At 40.5% G+C, this 21,761-nt stretch overlaps 1 protein-coding gene across 3 annotated transcripts in view; it reads left to right on the forward strand.

The window, feature by feature from the left end:
* pclob (piccolo presynaptic cytomatrix protein b) overlaps positions 1 to 21,279 on the forward strand; it is a 54,892-nt gene extending 33,613 nt beyond the window's left edge. For all 3 annotated transcript variants that reach the window (XM_085779379.1, XM_085779378.1, XM_085779380.1), the window contains exons 15-36: positions 168 to 996; positions 1,325 to 2,372; positions 4,328 to 4,396; positions 4,733 to 4,759; positions 6,348 to 6,436; positions 6,570 to 6,645; positions 6,755 to 6,880; positions 8,148 to 8,256; positions 8,464 to 8,531; positions 8,628 to 8,866; positions 9,697 to 9,744; positions 9,844 to 9,974; positions 10,884 to 10,910; positions 11,358 to 11,451; positions 12,325 to 12,396; positions 12,816 to 13,128; positions 13,506 to 13,700; positions 15,805 to 15,946; positions 16,040 to 16,098; positions 16,818 to 16,955; positions 17,054 to 17,199; positions 17,936 to 21,279. In XM_085779379.1, the coding sequence (XP_085635505.1) occupies positions 168 to 996; positions 1,325 to 2,372; positions 4,328 to 4,396; positions 4,733 to 4,759; positions 6,348 to 6,436; positions 6,570 to 6,645; positions 6,755 to 6,880; positions 8,148 to 8,256; positions 8,464 to 8,531; positions 8,628 to 8,866; positions 9,697 to 9,744; positions 9,844 to 9,974; positions 10,884 to 10,910; positions 11,358 to 11,451; positions 12,325 to 12,396; positions 12,816 to 13,128; positions 13,506 to 13,700; positions 15,805 to 15,946; positions 16,040 to 16,098; positions 16,818 to 16,955; positions 17,054 to 17,199; positions 17,936 to 18,079 (4,189 nt within the window). In that variant the 3' untranslated portion in view covers positions 18,080 to 21,279. The remainder of the gene's footprint in view (positions 1 to 167; positions 997 to 1,324; positions 2,373 to 4,327; positions 4,397 to 4,732; positions 4,760 to 6,347; positions 6,437 to 6,569; positions 6,646 to 6,754; positions 6,881 to 8,147; positions 8,257 to 8,463; positions 8,532 to 8,627; positions 8,867 to 9,696; positions 9,745 to 9,843; positions 9,975 to 10,883; positions 10,911 to 11,357; positions 11,452 to 12,324; positions 12,397 to 12,815; positions 13,129 to 13,505; positions 13,701 to 15,804; positions 15,947 to 16,039; positions 16,099 to 16,817; positions 16,956 to 17,053; positions 17,200 to 17,935) is intronic.
* The last annotated feature ends 482 nt before the right edge of the window (positions 21,280 to 21,761 follow it).

Consider the following 21,761-nt stretch of genomic DNA (forward strand, 5'->3'; position numbering starts at 1 on the left):
GGCTGCCATGACATCATTCAGTGAGACCTCTCCACACTCACACATAGTAAAAGGTACTAATGTGTGAGAAACTGGAACATTATTTGCCTTTTTTGTTGTAATGTTGACAGAGTTGTTAGTGCTTAAATTGTAAAACAATGTTGTTGTTGTTTTTTCAATCACTGTAGGTACCTGGAGATGGGTATCAACAGGCGTAAAGAGGCCTTGCTGAAGGAGAGAGAGAAGAGAGAGAGGGCCTATCTACAGGGGGTGGCAGAGGAAAGAGATTACATGTCAGACAGTGAGGTCAGCAACATCAGAGAGGCTAGGGGTGATGGCCTGGAGAGACCACGCACAGCTCCACAATCAGAGTTTGACCAATTCATTCCCCCACAGACAGAAGCCGATTCCCAGTATAACACACTAACCAGTCCCTACTCTCACTATGCTCAATATGTTCCCCAGACCCAAACCACCAGTCACTATACCCAACAGAACCTGTATCAGCAACAGTCCCTCTACCACCAACAGGTGTCTCCTTACCCAACTCTATCCCTCTCCCATGCCCAGGCTCAACCTAACAGCTACCAACATGCCCTGCTCTTGCAGCAAGGAAAGCAGCGACAAACCACTCTCTCTGATTTGGAGCCTAAGATCACCACCAACTACGAAGTGATACGTAACCAGCCTCTGCTCATTGTACCAACCTCCACAGAAAGTGGCTATGGAGTGGCTCACTTGGGGGGCAAATACGGCAACTTGGACTTAAGGCTAGGATTAGAGGAAAGAAGCATGGCCTCTAGCCCTATGTCTAGTATTTCTGCTGATTCCTTCTATGCTGATATTGACCACCACAACGCCAGGAACTACGTGCTGATAGAGGACATAGGGGAGCTCACCAAGGCTTCAACGGGGCTGAGCAATACTAGTTTGGGTTCTGGATTTAATCTTCCTGATAAAGAGCTGTCCAAGGCAGACAGACTACTCAGGGCAGCAGAAGTGAGGCGCACAGCAGAGGTAAATACATATCACTTGTGTAAATACAGTATATACTGTATATTTTAGTTTTCCTTTTACTGTACTGTTCCCCTCATACTTATGGTCACTGTTGATTCAAAACTTTACACTTTACAACCTTGCAATTCAGCTTTTGCTACTCTGATATGCATTTATAGCCTGTTCAGAGTGCACCAAAATAAAGCTTTAGCCACTACAAACAAATGTATTCACAATGGATCAGTCTGTATGCCATTAATCACTTAAAATTGAGGGGCAGGTAACACATGAATGCCACTTACATTACTCATTAATAAACTAAATTGTATGACATATTTTTTCCTTTTAGGTGGCTGATTTTTTGGGATCATCCCGGCTTCAGGGTTATGGTAAAGGAGAAGACGACACTATGGAGGAGCCATATGAGCTGAAACTACTGAAGCAGCAGATCAAGCAGGAGTTTAGGCGTGGAGCTGAGGGATTAGAACACTTAACAGGTCTGGGCCTACCCCAGTATCTCCCTAGTGACAGCAGTTTTCGTCACTTTCCTAAAGGGGAGAAATATAGCATTGGCAGGCTCACCCTTGAAAAACAGGCTGCAAAGCAACTCCCAGCAGCTGTGCTGTACCAGAAACAGATGAAGAACAAAAAAGCCCTAATAGACCCTAAGGCCGTCACTAAATTTTCTCCAATTCAGGAAAGTAGGGACCTGGAGCCTGACTTTGGCAGCTACATGGGATCAGGTGCCTCCTCTGTGACCAATCTAGCTGCTAGGGCTAGGTTGCTGCAGGATGAGATTACATTTGGGTTGAGAAAGAACTTGTCTGAGCAGCAAAAATATTTGGGCTCTTCGCTAGGGGCCAACCTAGCTGGTTCTCTTAATCTTGGACAGTCCCTCGGACTAGGGTCCTCTATCAGGGCCACTCAGGATGACGGCACCTACCCAAGTGGCACCCGTTCACGTCCTTCATCACGACCCTCCTCTCGCCCTTCTTCTGTCTATGGCTTGGATCTATCTATCAAGCGGGACCTATCCAGCTCTTCACTCAGACTTAAGACAGAGGGAGAGGTCCTGGACGCAGCATTTGCCCCTGGGGTGGCCAGGGCAAAGCCCACTAGTTTACCTATCAGCCAAAGCCGGGGCCGTATCCCCATTGTGGCTCAGAACTCTGAGGAAGAGAGCCCTCTGAGCCCAGTGGGGCAGCCTATGGGCATGGCTAGAGCCTCAGCTGGACCTCTCCCCCCCATTTCTGCTGACTCCAGGGACCAGTTTGGGTCTAGCCATTCTCTGCCAGAGGTACAGCAACATATGAGGGAGGAATCTCGGACACGTGGCTATGATCGAGACATTGCATTCATCATGGATGACTTGCAAGGTGCCATGTCTGACAGCGAAGGTAAATGGAGCCTCAGACTGTTTCAGCAACTTGACTGTGTGGACTTGCTTGTTATGCATGCTAATGCTGAATGGTCTTACTGACTCTGTGCACTAACTGGTTCTTTCTCAGTCATCAGTGCTCCACGTATTTGTTGTCCATGACTATATATTTTTTGTCACAGTAAATATCACATTAGATGTTTGCATGCTGTTTCCTTTCTTTGTAATGTCTTACTCACCGATACATAATACTCCTGGCCTGAGTTTATGTATGCTACTAATGAGCTCTATGTTTGTTCTGTGATTTCATCAGCATGCTTTGTCTTTTGATTTTGCTATAGCTTTATACCTTCACAGGTAAATAATGATCCTTAATATTGAAACTGCAGGATGACATAACTGCTATACATAAACTATGTGGGCTTAACCTTATACACACATTTTCTCCATATTACAGCTGCCTTATTCTTGTGAGTGAAAAATTAATTGTGACTACAATTGACCCTATACAGAGTATTATCATTATTCTGAGCATATTCAGTGAATACATGGCAGATGTAACACAGTTCTTGAGACTGAGAATCTCTACCACATAAATATTCACTCTTGTGGCATATAGTGGCAGTCATGTCTGGTTTTTCAGAAACTTGATAGAGCTAGAATGGTAGATTGTAGTAAGAGTAATGTTTAATCTTTAAAAACAAGACTTTGATTTATGAAAAATCCCTAAAAATGTGTAATGTGCAAGTCATTGTTAAACAACAAAAACAATTTTAACAGAATTGTGCAATATTTAATCATCTTCTCATATGTGAAGTGCCTCATAAACATGAATAGAAATTAAACGTATGGGTAACAGCATTAAGGATGTCGGTCACACTGTATAAACCACCTGGAAGCTGTGTTAGATACAAAGACCTGTGGTAGCAAACTTTTACAAGAAAGTATGACAAGGAGTATCTGGGGATTGTCAGCCCACCTCCAACAATCTGCAGGGCAAGTAGTGGCTTTGTGAAAACTAGGTCAACACCTCAGAAAGATGTATATATTTTCTTTTCTAAGGTACCCTTTCTGCTATTTTGGAGAACAGGCCACAATAAGTTTAAAGGAATACTGCTGAATCATTGGTGTCAGGGTTACTGTAGTGGTACAATCAAGGCAATCACTTTGTATAGTTATTACACTTTAATTCTTCACAAGTCAGTGTCACACCAACCAGTTTAAGAGCAGTCCCATTTTTCAAGCTTTTTTTCTGTATGTCAATCCTCCCTGCAATGAAATGGCTGTCTCTTGTGGACTGTCACACAGTTAAGAGCACTGTTCAAATTTATACTTACACACAGCATCATATTATTATGTCTTATTTGTGTTGTGTTAACTGTGTGTCTTTTATTTGTATATGTGTCTAATCTTCTGTCTGTATCTGATTTTGCATCCTTGCATGTTGTGCAACACATTTTCCATTTCCATATAAATAAAGTGAATGTTTTCTGCTTGGTGGTTGTTGCTGTGGATGTCTCATTGCTATGTGAGATGTCCATGTCCCCTAGTAATTGACAGAAAATATTGACATGTATTACCCATCTTCCTAAGTGTGGGATTGGCAGTGTTCCATTAGTTTAGATAAATCAATTTCTGTCGATAACAATATGCAATATGAAAAGTTAGTTAATTAGATAAAGTGTGTTTTTCATTTAGTATAAACACGTTAACTTTGACTCTGCAAAAACTACAATACTCAGGTCAATGGCCACAACATGTAAAAACCTTGCCTGGTTAAGGGAAAGTTTAAGAGGGTTTATTGTCATCCACATTGATTATCAGACAATAATCAAAATGTATAATAGTAACAACAACTATGTTGAGTAACTTTAGATCTATATCGACTATTTATGAATAATCGGTTGAATAGTTGATGAGAAGGTGATATCTGTCCTGACCCCACATAAAAGTGTCCATCTGCCTTGATTACAGCACTAAGTGAGTCCATGCTGGCTCTGAACAGAGATGATGCCAGAATCTTTCATGAAAGTATCAGACACGGTAGAGTATTTTACAGTACTGGTTAAGAACCCTTATAATCATGGTACTACTATGGCTCAATATTACCATAATTGATAGATGGCTTTTTTTCCCCCCTAAACTGTATTTTATATGTTTTTCATAATGCTTCTGCTTAAATTTGTTAAGGGTCTGACAGGCTTCTAATGTCAGACTTGCAGTAATTTCAAGCATGCCTCTTACATTGACTGTTTTCAGTGCATGTGCTGAAGTATACTCACAATACATATCTAGTGTTAACACAGTTCCTGTAGTCTGTCAGATTACTGAACATATTGTTGACATATTTCTAAAAACATATACAACTCTGTACCCCAGCTGGAGGCCCAAACTGGAATATAGAAGGTGAGACAGCATTCAATTCCCATGTAGTTACATAGAGACTGTATGCCTCCATGCCGCACATCATGATTCTGAATGATCCACCTCTCTGGTTGATTTTTGTAAACATGCCAGACTCATTCTGGAATGACCCACATCTCAGTAGTAAACAATACATGTCATTCAGCAGCTCTCTAGTAGGTGACATGTCAGGTCCATTCTGGAATGAACCCCATCTTATTGGCACTAGATGACTTTTATGTGTCACATATTGTAGTGATTTGAGTTACACATCATTTGGTATGATTGTGCATCAGTGGCTCTGTAAGCATATCAGATCCATTTCCAGTATTCATGTTCATGCACTCTTTGCAAAAAAGAAAATCACATGCATATTGTGTGATCATGCATAATTGTTGCTACAAAAAATTGCTTTTCATATACAGTATGTTAAGGCATTGTATCCAAATGCAATGCTGCCACTGTTTACTGATGCTAGATAAGATATCCCAGACGTGGGTAACGGAAAATATTTATCCTCAGCAAAAATGGTCATCAGGCCATTTCTCTCCATCATTATCGGTGCATCTCCTTGTTGAAATTAGATCACTGATAATACAAAGAGACATTTGGCAGACCTGCACATTCTATCTTTAGTGACAATCCATTTGATTGGGCACCAAAGTGATGACTCATATTTCTACTGTAGAACATCAACCACCAGCGTGACTGGTTACCATAATTTTAGATCATTTTTAAATTGAGCTTAAAAATCTGCTAGTAAAATGTGGCAAAAAGCATCCAAAATCTTACAGATGTCATATATCATTGGATTAAAAAAAGGAGATGTCTCTATGATGAGCTTTGTGAGCTTTGTGACAGCACACTGCACTTACAGTACTCAGAAATACAACAACATGGTACAATATCATTTCATAGTCATATCCTTTTTGATCCTATGCCATGAGGTTCAGTGGAGGTAAAGACTTACGTGGAAATGTCGCCTCCTTCTCCCCTTAATTATTTTATTGAGAAAAGTATATTGCAACAAACAGGTGTTTGAAGATGGCAACATAAATTAGGTCTATCATTATTATTATTACCACTGAAGAAAAAACATACAATGGGACAACTCCAATCCACGGTGTTTGACTGAAATTATTAAATATGTTAATAAATAATTTCCCAGGGCTTCTTTCAATAACAATGTTTCATATACAGCAGCTATGAAAATGTGTAGAAAAAAGAGCCCTCACACTCAGACAAGGAGCACTGCATGGTATCAAAAGCATGCCCAACTTAAAATGCTCTTGAAATGTATTCATCCTTCATTCAGTGCTTGCAATGATCATTTGATCTCACAGATGGTATGGATACGTTGGAGCAGAGTTCATACGCATATCCACACAGGACAGATCAGAGATCTTGTTTAAGCAAGTGGGGATGGATGTGTGACAAACTTTGTGTTGCATACTAGAGACTGATCCTCTGCCCAAGTTGTCATTACTATGTTTAAAACATAGATTTAATTTAGAGAAATAGCTATCAGGGGCTCAGAGGATTTGTTATTGTGCATACATGTTTTTTTTTACCACTGCCTCTGTCTGCCTAGCCTACCACTTGAGGAGAGAGGACACAGATTGGTTTGATAAGCCAAGAGAAGGGCATCCACAGAGTGGAAACATGTCAGACCGGAGACAGGTGAGATCCAAACAAACAACATTCAACTTCACACTGTGTGGTTTCTTTACTGACATTTTCAATCTGAAAACCTTTTTTTTTTTTAAGGAAACCTATTTTCATCATTGTGTGATTTTTTTTAAATGTCTCTCAGGTAAATCTGGTCCCTTATGCATTCCCTAACACTCGCGTCAAGCTTATGAGAGACCTGAAGGACACAAGTGTATCAGGTATAAGGCAAACACAGAGGACACAGAAATATTGTGCAAGGATTATGCACACGACCATTATTATCATTGTTTTACTAATCAGGATTTGGTGTGTTTATTTTTCGCTCAGGGAATGGACTTGGGATCCGTGTAGTTGGTGGGAAGGACATTCCAGGGAGTAGAGGAGAGATTGGAGCCTACATTGCCAAGGTTATCCCTGGTGGAATGGCAGAACAAACAGGAAAAGTTGTAGAAGGTAAGAGGAGAATAAGAAAGGGGCATTGGTATCATAATCATAATTGGCCATTAGTGAATGTAAATCTATTATTAGTTCACCATTCTTTTCAGTAAAATCCCTGCCTGAATCGCTGAATTCCAGATGGAGATATGAGAGACTGCTGCAGCCTTCTGTGTTGTGGTCTGTCATGTCTCATTCTCTGAGACATCACTTCCAAACACAGAAACAGCCTGTCAACTCACCCTCCGCAGCACTGGGCTGTGTTAGTCATTAGGCTATATATAGCATTGCTATAGACACACAAATACACAAAAGTAGGCATATACACAATCATTAGCTTTACATTCACTCTTTTCAATTGTAAATTATTTCAGATGACCGATATTTGAATGATTATTGATTAAACAGAGCAGAGATGTAATATTAATGGTTATTCCCACAGTTGACAGTTGAGAGGATATTTTTAGGACAAAATTAGTTCTAGTTTCTCTCCTCACTGGCAACACCACCATAAGGACTGGCATGAAATTGCTCATTTGCACAAGACAGGGGTTGAAAGTCAGTTCAGCTAATGCATTATTTTTTTCTTTGTCTCATATATTCCATTCCTTTTTTCTTTGTTTTCTTTATAAATACTTAGAGAGACAGGCTTAGTCTGGGACCTTTCATGTTGTTCGTTGTAGAAACAGTGGTCAGACGCTGAGTTGTAATTATAATGCAATGCTTATGTTTCACTTGAAGGGAATAGCAGTGGAACATATGGCTTCAGGTGCAGAGAGAAATAAAGTGGGGGAGGATACGGAGAATTATACAGAGAGCAGAGGGAATAATCTAAATGCACACTGGCTCATGCAGAAGGCTATGGAGATATTAATTCAAGCCTTTATTGTCACAGTGGCTGGTCAGTTGCTTCGTAAGCAGAAGTCTAATCTGAAGACCAGGTTTCATTTGTGTAAGTGAGGCCTCATACAGCTCTGGCCCAGGGGTGAACGTTTGAGTTTGCTGTGCACTGACTTTTGTCTGTAGTATATCATTAGTATACTGTTTGCTGTGCTGTGTGTGTGTAATGATATGATGTCGAAGTCAACAAAAAACTAAATTAGAAATCTAATTTGCCACTATGCGTGAACTATGAATTGAAATGTTGCTTCTGCCACGTAAGCATGTAGACTGCTGAATTACAGAATTGGGTTTGAAATGCACTTGGCCACAAGCTATAACATATTGTCCAGGAATTAATAACACATACATCTTTTGTCTCTGAATTGCCTTCATCACTCCACAGGAATGCAGGTGTTGGAGTGGAATGGAGTCCCTCTGACTGGAAAGACTTACGAAGAAGTGCAGTGCATCATGGGCCAGCCATGTGCAGAGGCGGAGCTCTGCGTGAGACTGTGAGTTACATCTGTCGACATTTATCCCCCTGTCCCACAGAAACTCCTACATGTTTAGTCACAATATGGTGACTCTGCACACCTTCTCTCCTCCTCCTTCTGTTCATTCCACACCCCTTCATCTGACAAATATCACTCTATGACTGATTACTGCTAAGATACACTGGTTGATATGCCATTATGAATTTCCTGTATGGATCCAAACAGCGACCTTAATATGCTGTCTGACCCTGAGCACCCACAAGCCCTGGAGCACCATGTCCAGCTTAAGGCTGGTATGTACAAGGATTTGTTGTTGCATGCATGCATGTATCTGTGTACCTATTTCACAGAAACACAATGTGCAGAACTGTATGCATTTGTCCCAATAGGTGGGCAGCGTTCACCTGGTGTGGATCCTAAGCAGTTGGCTGCAGAGTTGCAGAAGGTGTCCCAGCAGCAGGCTCCTGGTGTGGCCGGGACAGGGATTGGGCCTGGAGGTTTGGGGGTCCTCTCTGCCATAGAGCGCTCTGCCCTCCTCCACTCGGGGACTGGATCGGCGGCCTCCAGTGGTGTGCCGAGCCCGGGCCAGCCTGCGTCGCCTGCCATAAACAAAAAACAGCGACACAAGGTAGTGATTTTGACTTCTTTTTCAACTATATCACATGTCAGAGGTAGGTAAGTCACATAAAATAAGTGTGGAAAATGGTGTGGATCTGTATCAAACTACTGTCAGAGGACCCCTGTGATCTTCCATGCACATTTGCTGGTGTGATTCCATCAGTATTACATCACACAACACTACAAAGGGGAGGTTGCATGGCAAGGTCAAATGGTGTAACTGTGTTCATCACAGAGTGACAGGCCTTATAATGGATCAATACAACAGTGTGGTAGAGTGCATGGCTCTGGCTGTGAGTGTGCTTTACACATGACATGGACAATATGTGCATAAGTGCTTCATTATGCGCAAATGTTCAAATGTGTAATTCTTGAAACTCATGTCACAAAACAGGATAGGCTACATTATGTCACACAAATGGTAATTAATACAAGGTAAAAATCAAGAAATAGAAAGAAGATATATGTTTGTACTGCTCTAAACTGAATAAGGCATTTTTTCTATTAATGTTTAAGCAGCTCAAATAATTGATTAACCTTCTCAAACTTCACTGGAGGACTTTTCCAGTCAATTACACTGCAGGCATAGTCAAATCTCTCCTGAGCCTCATAGATCTAGTGAGAAATCTTTATCCTGCAGCTTCTCAGAAAGGACAATCCTTTCATCTCTTCGCTGACAGCACATTATATATTTCAAGAGAGCGCTATTTACTGCAACCTCATGGTTGTGTTAGTCTGTTACAAACTTTTCTTTGTGGGTCAGATCAGACTTACTATTTACAACACGATCAATTTATAAACCTTGCATACCCCTCCCCCTTTCATTCTTTCCTGCTTCAGACAACAGAGATAATGAAGATGCCTCATCCTATCACTGGAGACATTCAGGTAAAAGAATATTTCCAAAAACACTAAAGGGATTTTTAACATCACAAAAATAAAGATGCAGTCCAGTAGCTTGGTCTCCACTCCGCTGTTTTCCCTTAGCTCCAGATCAACTATGACAGGAACCTAGGAAACCTGATCGTCCACGTCCTGCAGGCTAGAAACCTAGCCCAAAGGGACAATGATGGCTACTCTGACCCTTTTGTCAAGGTCTACCTCTTACCAGGGAGAGGGTGAGTTCTGAGTGTGTTTGAGTGTTCTGTAATGTCTGGTCTGTGTCTGCCTTTTCTGCTTCTGTGTCTGTCTTATTTACTCTCCCCCCTATTTCTTTCTGACGTGGTACTGACTGAGCTGTACGGAACTGACTAATACTTGAGTTTGTATGAGAGAATGAGACAGGACATGATGATATGAGGCAGTCAAGTTGTAAAGTAATTCGATTCGGTCTCTATGAATCAATAAATGGGTGTTTTTGATGCCATAAAAAAGCAGTGTGAGGATATCCTTTGCCATACTGCTACGTTATAATGTGTCAGATTACTTAACATATGCAAACACAAATGCTCAATTCAAAATTCACATCTTACTCTTCCCACTTTTCACTGGAGAGAGTACTTTAGCCTTGTCCCCAGAGTTAAATCCCAGGCTTCTTCCTCCTCTCATCCCTATCTACTCCACCGTCCACCCAGGAGCCTGTGAATAACAAGAGAAAGGATCGATATGGCCTTTATCTGCTCTGTAACAGTATCTGCTCTTGGATAATGACCCCATCAGACCTGTTTATGAGATTATAAACCCTCTCTACCCGTGCTCTATAGGTGGAAATGAAAGCTCTGTTGCAGAGCATATTTTGTTCTGATGCCATTCAGTATGAAGAATACTTTAAAGAACGGTTCAGAACAGTAGATTACAAATAGGAACGGACAAATAGGAATCTGTTTTTTTACTAGTCGTGTCACATACCTGTACATTGCTCTGACACAAAAACAGTAAAACACCCTGCATAGAATATTGATTGCCTCAGCTCTCTATCCTCTACTGGCTTTTATTTGAGCTCTCAGGGCTTCTCTGACTGTTTTTTGTGTTTTTGCTTTTCTTGTTTGTGATATCTGCCCTCCTCCTCCTCTTCTGGACTGCCTCAGCCAAGTCATGGTTGTCCAGAATGCAAGGTAGTGTGGTGCTGATCTTTGCTTTTTAGTTGGTGTTATGTCTTTTTCTTTCTTTCTGTAATATATGTCTCCAAACTGGTTTTTCCATCCTTTTGTTGTGGCCTTTGTTGTTCGTCCAAGTATATGCTGTGTATCATGTTGTTTAAGAACACTCCTGTCATTGCTTTTTCTCTTCGCCTCACTTTTAACACTCCTCACCTCCTATCTCTGGAGTAATTTGAGTTTGTATGTTAGTCAAAGACAGACAGCTTAAAAAAGACACGTACATTTTTAATAATTTCTGATGTGTCCACAAAAGGAGACTGACCATTTTTACAAACATCTATTCAGTCCACATTTCTCTGAGTGTATCACAGTTTGGTAAATGTTTGCCATGGAGTCGAGCAGGGAAGAGAAATCTTTCTTGATTTATTACTGATAATCATTCTGAATATCGTGACTTATCAGTGCTGATAACAAGAGAAGGACCAAGTATGCCCAGAAGACCATGAACCCAGAGTGGAACCAGACTGTAATCTACAAGAACATTCATTTGGAGCAGGTACTGTGCAGAATAACATTAACACCCCCCACCACACATACACACACACACACACACACCTGTTACCTTATTTGCTGCAGGCCACTTTAGAGCAAAGTGGATGTCTTACACTCTCATTAGGATTCTGCCCATATGCCTTGTACCGTGGTTCATCTTAACAATCAATCATTTCTGCTTTCACACTCTCACATACACAGAAAGTCTAACTGAGTGTGATTTAAAAAAAAAGAGTGACAGAAACTTGCTCTTTTGTCACTATCTAAGTGCTATGGTATGTTTGGGTGTATGTGTTTTTATCCTGGGGTCTTTGTGTTTGCTGGGAGCAGTGTTGTTTGTGACTGAGACACCACCCAGACAGCAATTACAACTGTGAGGGATGAGTGCAGATGCAGTAGCTTTTGTGGTCAGAGAAAAAGACGCCCTCTGTGAAGTCAATGGATTCATCGGCTCCTCTGGGGCTGCCCTCTGTTAATCATGTCTCACTGCTGGCTTTAAAAATGCTGCTGCATCACTCATTCACCCACTCCCCAACCCATGAGATATGTTTGCATCTTTCCCAGACATTCCTATACGCACATTCTGTCAACATGCATTCACAGGTATATGCACACATGCATGTACAGTAGCCTACATACTGAAACAAACCAAACTGAATGGAACCCCTTGCTTGTTTGCCCATTACAGTTCTCTTCCTAGGTCCACATCCATTCATGCACTGCACACAGTGTGCCTGAGCTGCTTTCTTTCACACTTCTTCCACCCACATACACACAAATACAGACACTCTCACAGTCTCTCACACATACATATTCACACGAGATCCCTCATCTTAATCTCTGTCCCTCTCTCCCCCCCTTTGTACTCTTTATCCAGTTAAAGAAAAAGACGCTCGAGGTGACAGTGTGGGACTATGACAGATCCTCCTCCAATGACTTCCTTGGAGAAGTGAGTGCTTTTGGAATTTCAATCCTGTCTGAAAATGTCAAATTCATTTTGTATTTAACTTGCACTAAAGGTTTCTGGTGGGTTCTTTTCTTCTCTTAAAATAACCTAATACATATTAGCCTGATCTCTCTCTCTCTCACAATCCCTCACTGGCTTCGCCTCACGCCTGTAGATCTGTATAGCGAGCACTTATCTTTATCATGTGCTTAACGCAATTGATCAGCTGTTTAGCAAATTACCTGTTTCTGCAGTCTAGCTTCAGACAAATCCCTCTCCTTATTTCCATGTATTAGTATAGACTTTTCTACTTACGTATTGGAGCTGTATAGGCTTGGTCTTCGTGTCTTTAGTGTCTAATCTTCTCTCTCTCTCTCTCTCTCTCTCTCTCTCTCTCTGTCTGTATGATAATTGTGTTTCAGGTGTTGATTGACTTGTCGAACACTGGACAGCTGGACAACACTCCTCGTTGGCTGCCTCTGAAGGAGCAGAGTGAGAGCATTGAGCACAGCAGAGCCCACCATGCTGCTCAAGGCCCACCAGGGTCTGGGTCAGGCCGGGGTCATGGTCAGGTCCATGGGCAAAGCTTGGGCCATATGTCAGGGTCTGGAATGGGGCCTGGACATGGTATGGGACAGGGTCCAGTGCCAGGACAGGGAGATGGGAGTCATGATTCACCTAAAAACTCTGTAATCAAGAGCAGAAGTCATGGAATCTTCCCTGATCCAGGCAAAGGTAAAAAATAATAACAATAAGTCCACCACATATCTACTCAGACTTATACACAACCTCAATTTCCATAATGTCTATGAATAAGCTTATTTGTGACTGTGACAATTCTGAATCATGGCACTGTTTTCCATTTGTGACTGTAATTCATAAGGTGGTCACTTAGCTAGATGATGTTGCCATGGAAATCAAAATGCTAATAATTTCTTACGTAAGAGCTGCAAGCTACACTCCATGTGCTTGTCAACTGTAACATGGCAAAATCAGGGCTTCTATGGAGCAGAAAATATGAAGTGCACCTAACATAGCGTGGCTCTTCATTTCATCTACAGTTTGCTCATGTCTCCTAAGTAGTTGTAAACATCCATGTTGTCTTCCTGCAGACATGCAGATGCTGCCTTTGGAAAAGTCACACAGCAGCCCAGGTAGCTCCAAGTCTTCCTCTGATGGCCAACTACGCTCCCATGGCCCCTCCCGAAGCCAAAGCAAGAGCAGCGTCACTCAGGCTCACCTTGAGGATGCTGGGATAGCCATTGCTGCCGCCGAGGCTGCCGTCCAACAGTCCCGCCTGCAACCAAGTAAATGCTGCCCCTACCCATGATACAATTCCTATGACATGCTTCCTTTTTTTCCTGCGCATGCAATTTTTGTTGAGGCCGTTTGATGAAAACCTTAACTTCTGTGAGATCACCTCCTTAACATTTTACCTAAGCCTACTGCTTCCTCGTCTGTCGTTTCTCTCTGACCACAAATTGCTTTGATTTAGTCAACAACCCTAGTTTATTTCAGCCTCCTCCAGGTCTGATCATTCTTAAACATATAATTACTAGACAAAGTCCAAGTCATATGAAAAATGCAATTGAACGAGGTAATATATATCAAAACCTAACTTTCTGTAAAACTTTTTTTTAAATCTTAAAATTAAATATTTATAAATATGGCACATCTGGTGCCCTAAATATACCAAATGTGTTTTTTTTTTTTTTTTACATTTTGATCATTATAACATTTTTGCTACCTATGTGCATCTTATGTAGGACATAAAGTTTATGTATAACTGTGAGATATTAACACAGCAGAGCTGAATCATTTATAACTAAACTAAAGAATAAAAACCTAATTGGCTACAAAATTAGAGCCCCTGACACCTCTGTTTCCACATGGAGTATGCATGTGCCAGTCCCAAGCATATGGTTTCTACAGACCCCATGTGTGGAGACCTCCAAACCCAATATAGAAACCATGCAGGGATGGCAATCCCTTACTTGCCTTGCACCATATTAAAATGATTTAACCAGTGGGCAGTCTTTAGTGTGATGTCCTCAAATCGAAAAATTGCAGTGTGGTATCTCCCTTTCTAAGATAAGTCAGCCCAGCGTAAGAACTATTTCAGCATGCAGTTGCAGCTTCCCTGGCTACTGCTCCCCGGCCACTGAGGACTTTGTGATGCCTCAGTCTGTCTGTGTGTGTGCATGCGTGTGCCATATGAATGAACCCTTAGAAAAGTTTCAAAAATACACACACAGACACACACACCTATGGCACACAGTCTCCCCTCCCTACCCGCTCCTCTCCCATTCCTACCACTTAAAACAAAGGGGACTCAAATGTGAGACTGAACCAGTCAAACCAGGAAACACAGAAACACCAAGAGGTTCAAAAGTCAACAGGAGGTTCACTCTGCACTCACCGGCCAATGAGAGTAAAGCGGTCAGCTAACCATGAGAGGAACTGAAGTGTCGAGGGAAGGTGAGACAACATAGGAAAAATGTAATAAATATTACTAATCCTATTCGTTATTAACCTAATGCACTCAATCTAAAAACTAAAACGTAAATAAGTGAGAAAAAATTAACTCAATATAATCAAATGTGTAAATAACTGAAGTAACAAATTACAGTAATCCAGTAATCTCTTACTTCTTGATATCCATGTACAGTATTTAAGGCTGTGAATGTATGTGTGCATATGTGAGTGTGCGTCTTTTTCTTTTATAGCAACCAAATCCCTAGCTATTGCCTTTGAGTCACTGGTTGTTTTTCAAATCTAACCACTATTAGTCATTGTTTTACTGTAAAGCAGATGGACATTGGACACTGTGACCACAAAGGCCAAAAAGTAGTCTAGACAGAAACACTTGCATATTCCCTGAGCTAATCTCACTCTTTCATACCTTCATACCATACAATATAAGCTGAACTCCACAGCAGCCAAGAGCCAAGAACAAATAATTATTGCGAGTCCATAAAAAACTGTCGACATTGTCTCACACTTAATTCATATTCATGTGTGAATTAAACTTGGTGACCTTCATTTATTACAAGTAAAGGGATTTGCTGTGTCAAAACGAGGTCACACACACACACACACACACACACACACTGCTGAATTCAAGGACAAACTGTCATCTATGCTGATCAGTTCCTCCCTTGATAGGCTGTTATGTGATGCTTAGTCAAAGTTATGTGTGACAGACAGTGTCGCTGGCAATGAGTGATAACTGGGTGTGAAGTGTTTCTCTGCTCTGTTGGACACGCATGTAGTATGTGTGGCAGACACTGTGGAGGTGCTCTGAGTTTGTGCACAATAATGTCCTATCTTATAGATAGATAGATAGATATAGACAGACAGACAGACAGACAGACATTTCCTCACTTGCATGCTTGCCTTTACTACCTTCAGGACCAGGCCACCGACTGGCTGATGTCTCGGGTTCAGTGGTGTTGTCAGCCCCGAGTCTTGTGGGAGATGCCTACGGAGGTCTGGATGGGGAGGAGAGTGTTGGTACTGGAGTGGACAGTGCCATTTTCCAAGTGCCACGAATGTAAGACAATTTGGTTGATTTTCTAGCAAAGAAGTAATGTCTTGTAAAAGTAGTGCTCATATATTGTCTTGTTGTTGTTTTTTTTTGTTACAGTGGTAAGACTATCCCTAATGGCACTGACAAAAACCAACTAGGGACCCCAGAAAATGAAGGCAAGTTCCAGTAATGTCCTCTGTTTACAGTTAAAATCCTAAGGCTATGACAGAAAAAACATTTGTCTTACTTGGTTGTAAGTCTCCACCTGCTGGGTATGTTGTGTAATGACAACTTATTTTATATTTACTCAGCCACTTATTCAAATGTTCTATATTGGATTTTGAATAGTGACATTATTTAATTGTGATGTCATATGATGATTTTTTAGTGCTTATTATCAATAAGCAACATTTACCCAACATAATGACTTGGTTTGGAATAGCAGAAGAGAAGTGTCACTCTATACTACCCGCTGTCATAACTATATCTACGTTTCATGTATCTCAGGTGTCATGATGCCTTGCTTCCATCTCTAGTTTCAATTTGTAACAAAGAGCCCAAGGACATAGGCTGCAGCTTGGGAGCTGTAATACAGATGGGGGTCAGGGCTCCATGGTTCCTGATGAGGCATTTAACACATTTTAACCTACCAATGTTTTAGTAAAACCCTTCAACTTACAATAAGATCATGATGAGATCCAATAGAAGCTGACAGGATGTTCTCTGACCTGGTTTCATTCTGCTGTGAGGCCAGGTTAAGTGATGCATCATTGTTAAATAATTAAAATCGGCTTGAGTGACACCAGGAGTAAATGCTTTTCTGTACAACTGCAGGAATCTGCCTACAGCCGCTTACATGCACTGACCCTCGTCTCTCTTTCATTGTCGCTTTTAGCTGGCAAGACACAAGTGATGGGGGAGATCAAGGTCGCTCTCAAGAAGGAGGTGAAGACTGAAGGAGACCAACTGGTCTTAGAGATCCTCCAATGCAGAAACATTACTTACAAGTTCAAGAGCCCAGACCACCTACCAGGTCTGCAAGTCAAGTATTTTGTTTTCATGTTCCAAGTCATATTTAATCATATATTATTTTGTATATTCATATTTATCTTCTCTCTAATTTGCCTTCAGATCTATATGTAAAGCTGTATGTGGTGAATGTTGCCACTCAAAAGAGGATCATCAAGAAGAAGACAAGAGTTTGTCGACATGACAGGGAGCCATCTTTCAATGAGACCTTCAGATTCCCTCTAAACCCAACTGGACACGCGATACAGGTACAACACACCTGATACTATGGATGTACTATGAACCGTCCCACACGATTTGTCACCCTGCTCCATCATAGTTAATTTTTTTTCTGGAGTTAAAATATACTTATTAACCTAATAATCGTAGGAAATAAATAATTCTTGCTTCATGGTTGAGAGAAACAACCCTAAATATCTTAAATGGCTCATTGCAGTTAATTAAAGCTGGGGGCTTGTAATGTCTGACAAAACAAGCCTTAAACCTCATTAAGGGGAGATTTATAAACTGGTCTGCTGCCTGATGTAGCAGCTGGGAGACCGAACCACCTCCTGTGGGCTGGAGGAGGATATGAATCTCTAAATGTGACTGGTAGTGTCTGTAAAAAGATAATTTTAGATGGACAACTGCAGATGAATAAATACTTAAACATTTTACAATTTCTTGCTTAGTCAGTGTTAAATGTAAATGCATAAGGAATATAAATGTATCCATAGTTGAATTTGAAATAAAGGCTAACACAAATAAATCTATATTTCATCATGATTTAAAGGTTAAAGTTGTTTTTTTCCCCCTCTAGATTGGTATATTGATCAATAGACCAGACTTTGCTATCTGCTCGCCCAGTGGTCTTTGCATTATTAATGCCGGATAACATGCTTTTACTGGTGCACTTTTCGAGATGGGATGGGCGCACTTGCTAATGCTCAGATAGCAACAGAGAAGAACAATGATAAATGTGTTCTCTCTCCACTGTCTTTCCAGCTTTTCTTGGTGTCTAATGGAGGGAAGTTCATGAAGAAGACCCTGATAGGGGAGGCCTACATCTGGTTGGATAAAGTTGACATGAGGAAAAGAGTGGTCAGTTGGCACAAGCTGTTTGTGAGCTCCACCCAGACCAACCCCTGAATACAGTACCACACCAAAAAAGAAAGTAGCGGGAGATCAACGAAAGGTGAAACCAGACTGTATCAGTACAGAGATTCAACTTGACTGAAATGGACGAGGTAAAAAAAAATATATGTTCAAGGAGGGCAAATAAAAATATCCATTGAATTCACTTCCTCAGTTTATAACTAAGAAAACTGAGGAAATAATATGCTAATACCATAACAGACGTATCAGTCCAACACTGCCAACACACGTCCACCTCTTACCATGTCCTGTTCCTGTTGGTTGTGGACTTTGTGGGATGGAAACCTTCCAAATGCTACAGGAGGCACTGACACTCACTCAGCAGCCGTAAGGCTTTGAGAGCAGTGATGTCTTTCTTACCATAGTACCATGATCCACAGGAGACATTGTTGTTTTGGTGTCCAACTGAGCTAACATATCTATCAAAGGAGGAAATATGAGCTAAAATAAAGCTGAATTTCACTTTGATCACACAACCATCAATTAGCATTGTGTTTTATGTCATGTGACAGTCATCATTGTAACGCCTGAATGATGGTTGTGATGCGTATCGGCATCAGTTGTCTTAAACATTTGATGATGAAGGAATGCGTAATGTTTGTATGATAGTCAATAAAGAAGAAAAAAAATACATAACAAAGCCTTTATGTAGAACTCAGTCAGACAGCTGACTTTTGCCATGGGATGAAGATAAACATGTACAGCACTTCAGATGTAGATATCACACATGCAGATAACAAAACATATCAGAGAATCACATTGCACAGTGTGATGTTTATGTAGTATACAGTGATATCAGATTCAGAATATATCTAAATACATATACTGTATAAGAGTTGTTCTCTTGTCATTAGATTATGTATAATAAGATTTACACTTATGATCTGTGTTAGACTGAGGCTGTGGCTGGCGCACTGACAATCCAGTAGGCTACTTTAGCCTATGGTGTAGGGCAGTCTTAATAACTGTTACGTGAATATGGACCTATGTGAGCTCAAGGATCTTGTTGAAAAATGGCTCCTTTGGTCTTTTGGTCACACCGACACACCACTAGATATTCAACAGGGCTGTGATGGATCAAAATAAAGGTCAAGGTCAACATCCAGTGACATATTGGTATTTTGCGGGTATGCTGTTGTAGGGCAGGTTAGAATTACAATAAAATGAACAGCATATTGTGCTCTGATGCTCAAAGCATATGCTGTGTGTTGAATGTTACAAACCAACTGCAGAGGATGACAAGAGTTTATCGCATCTGTGTCACGTGTGCAACATTTTACTTTAAAGGTTGTTGTAGTTGCTCAAGAGTATGCTGGTTTTTTCTTCCTTCGAAGCCCATCATGTCATTACGCTGTCAGAATGGACTACTTGTGTCAAAACCATACATAGATCTGCAACTGTCATCGCTTCAGTATGGCAGCTCTGCTTTCTGTGTATTAGTGAAGCCCTATGGTCCGAGTTTCCACTAAAAATAAAATTAAGAAAATAATGTTCTTTTGTCCAGTCACATGTCATGGTTCCTCTGTCTGGCTGTGCTGTAAAACTCCCTATTCTGTTTTGTGTCAGTGACTCCATTGCAACACAGTGAACCAGCCTCTTTCACTGCCTGTGACCAAAACACTCACTCAGGCCCACTGGGGTTCAGTCATGTTTAGGTTTAGAAGAAAATATGGGGCCAAGTCTCAGTACTATTGTTTGAGCCGGTGACCCATGTATTCAAAATGTTTTGCCACCATATCTACAGAATGACAAAAAAAAGTACCATCAAGTGACTTTTTGTCAGTGTATTTAGGCATATCACAGGGCTGATGCAATTTTTTTTTAGAAATAAATATAACAGAGGAAACAACAAATACACTTTGACCAAGATGTCACTTGAATAAAAAAAAATGAAAAGAGGATATAATAAGGAAGGGAACATGGCAGATTTTTTTAAGATAATAAGTTTGCTGTGCCAACCCTGATTTGTTTTATTTTATTTTTTCAAACCCATTGATTCTTTTAGAGTACTTCTATGCAACATAGATGTGTTTGAATGCATTTGGTTTTTGGAATTAAATGTTATATCTGTGAACATATGGTCTTCTAGAAAAATGACTTTAATTTGTACATCACTTAGAGAAAATATTAAATATAATATATAACATGATTTTTTTTTTTTTACTGATTTTAATATATATTGATGTTAACAGCCGTTAACATCCACATGGAGCTTGTGCACTTTATTATTACATTATTATTTATTTTCTTGTCTCATTTGATCTCTTATGACATGCAAGACTATGTGTTTTGTGTTTCTGCACTGAAAAGAACTGACTCATGGTGGCAGAAAATATTGTTGTGTGCATTTTGTATCTATGTGGCAAAAGAAAAACATGCAGACATGTTGGGGTTCCTAAACACAATGCACAATCTGGGGAGAAATCACCCGTACTACATCATGCTTATAGTCCACTGAAGAGTTGGTGTAAAAAAAGACATATTCCCTCAATGCTCAGTCATGACTGTTTAGCCCCTCGTGTTTCATTAGACTTTCCCTCAAACTAAATACTGTTTGTTCAAATCAGCTGTTGCCTGTAATTGTGAAACCATCCATTTGTTGTTGTTCTGAGGGGTGTGAATGTGACTCAAGTCCTTTGACATGTGTACATAAAGTGTTTATTTTCTACAAAGATTGAATGTTTATATTGTCTGAAGTTTGAGCATGTGAGTGTCGGAAAAAAAATCACAAAAGACTTAATAACTGTACAGCAATGCGTGTCTATAGTTGTATAAGGGGAGTTGACTGTGTAATCATAATATGTGCTGTCAACCAATGACTATTTGTGCAACCACGTCCTGTAAAACGGCTGAAACAACACAAAGGGAAAAAAAAATCTATTCAACTTCACTAGTTGTCTGAGACTTTATGTTTTGGATGTTGCATGTTTTGATGATGGTTTGTCAGTATATTTTGCCTACAGATTATGTTTAAAAAGAGACAGAGTATGTATAGATTTATCTGTATGCTGACTGTAAAGAAATATGCTTGTAAAATTGTCTTGTTTTTCACTCAGTGTAAAAACAAAGAATCTAATGTTATGGTTTTGTGGTTGTACACAGGATGTGTTGAGATATTATGCAAATTGTGCTGTAAAAAAAAATCAGCTGTTTCCCCTGAGTCTAAAGAATAAATATTAAGAAGAGCTATATTAAACATGCAGAGTTGCTTGATTTTATTTGTCATGATAATAGATCTTGGTCAGATTAGACATTGTGGATGGGCATGGCAAGTATTGCAACAAAGCTTTAAACTGCCACTAGATGGTGCCACAGTGACACGCCATGTGGCTTTAAAGGGGAATTGCTGTTTTTTACAATCTGGACCTTATTTCTAGCATAAAAAGGGCACTTTCACACCGCTAGTTCGGTTATTTGGTCAGCACCTGGCAGTAAAATTGTTACATTGTAGCTACAGACTGCAGTGTGGTCCGCGTTCACACATAAGCGCCAATTTTCTGGTAGAAATAAGCGCCAATAAGCGCCATTATTATCAGAATGAGCCGTGCAGTGCTCAGAGATTATATCTTCCAGGTCAGAGGTTAGTAGGTCAACCTACAGACCGCGGATGTTGATAACAGGTAACCCCAGACTCGCTGCCCTGTAGCCTATCGCATTAGCTAGGTATATGCATATA

Source organism: Trachurus japonicus, chromosome 6, assembly GCF_045865225.1.
Source record: "Trachurus japonicus isolate A0001 chromosome 6, Traja_1.0".
Classification (NCBI taxonomy): Eukaryota; Metazoa; Chordata; class Actinopteri; order Carangiformes; family Carangidae; genus Trachurus; species Trachurus japonicus.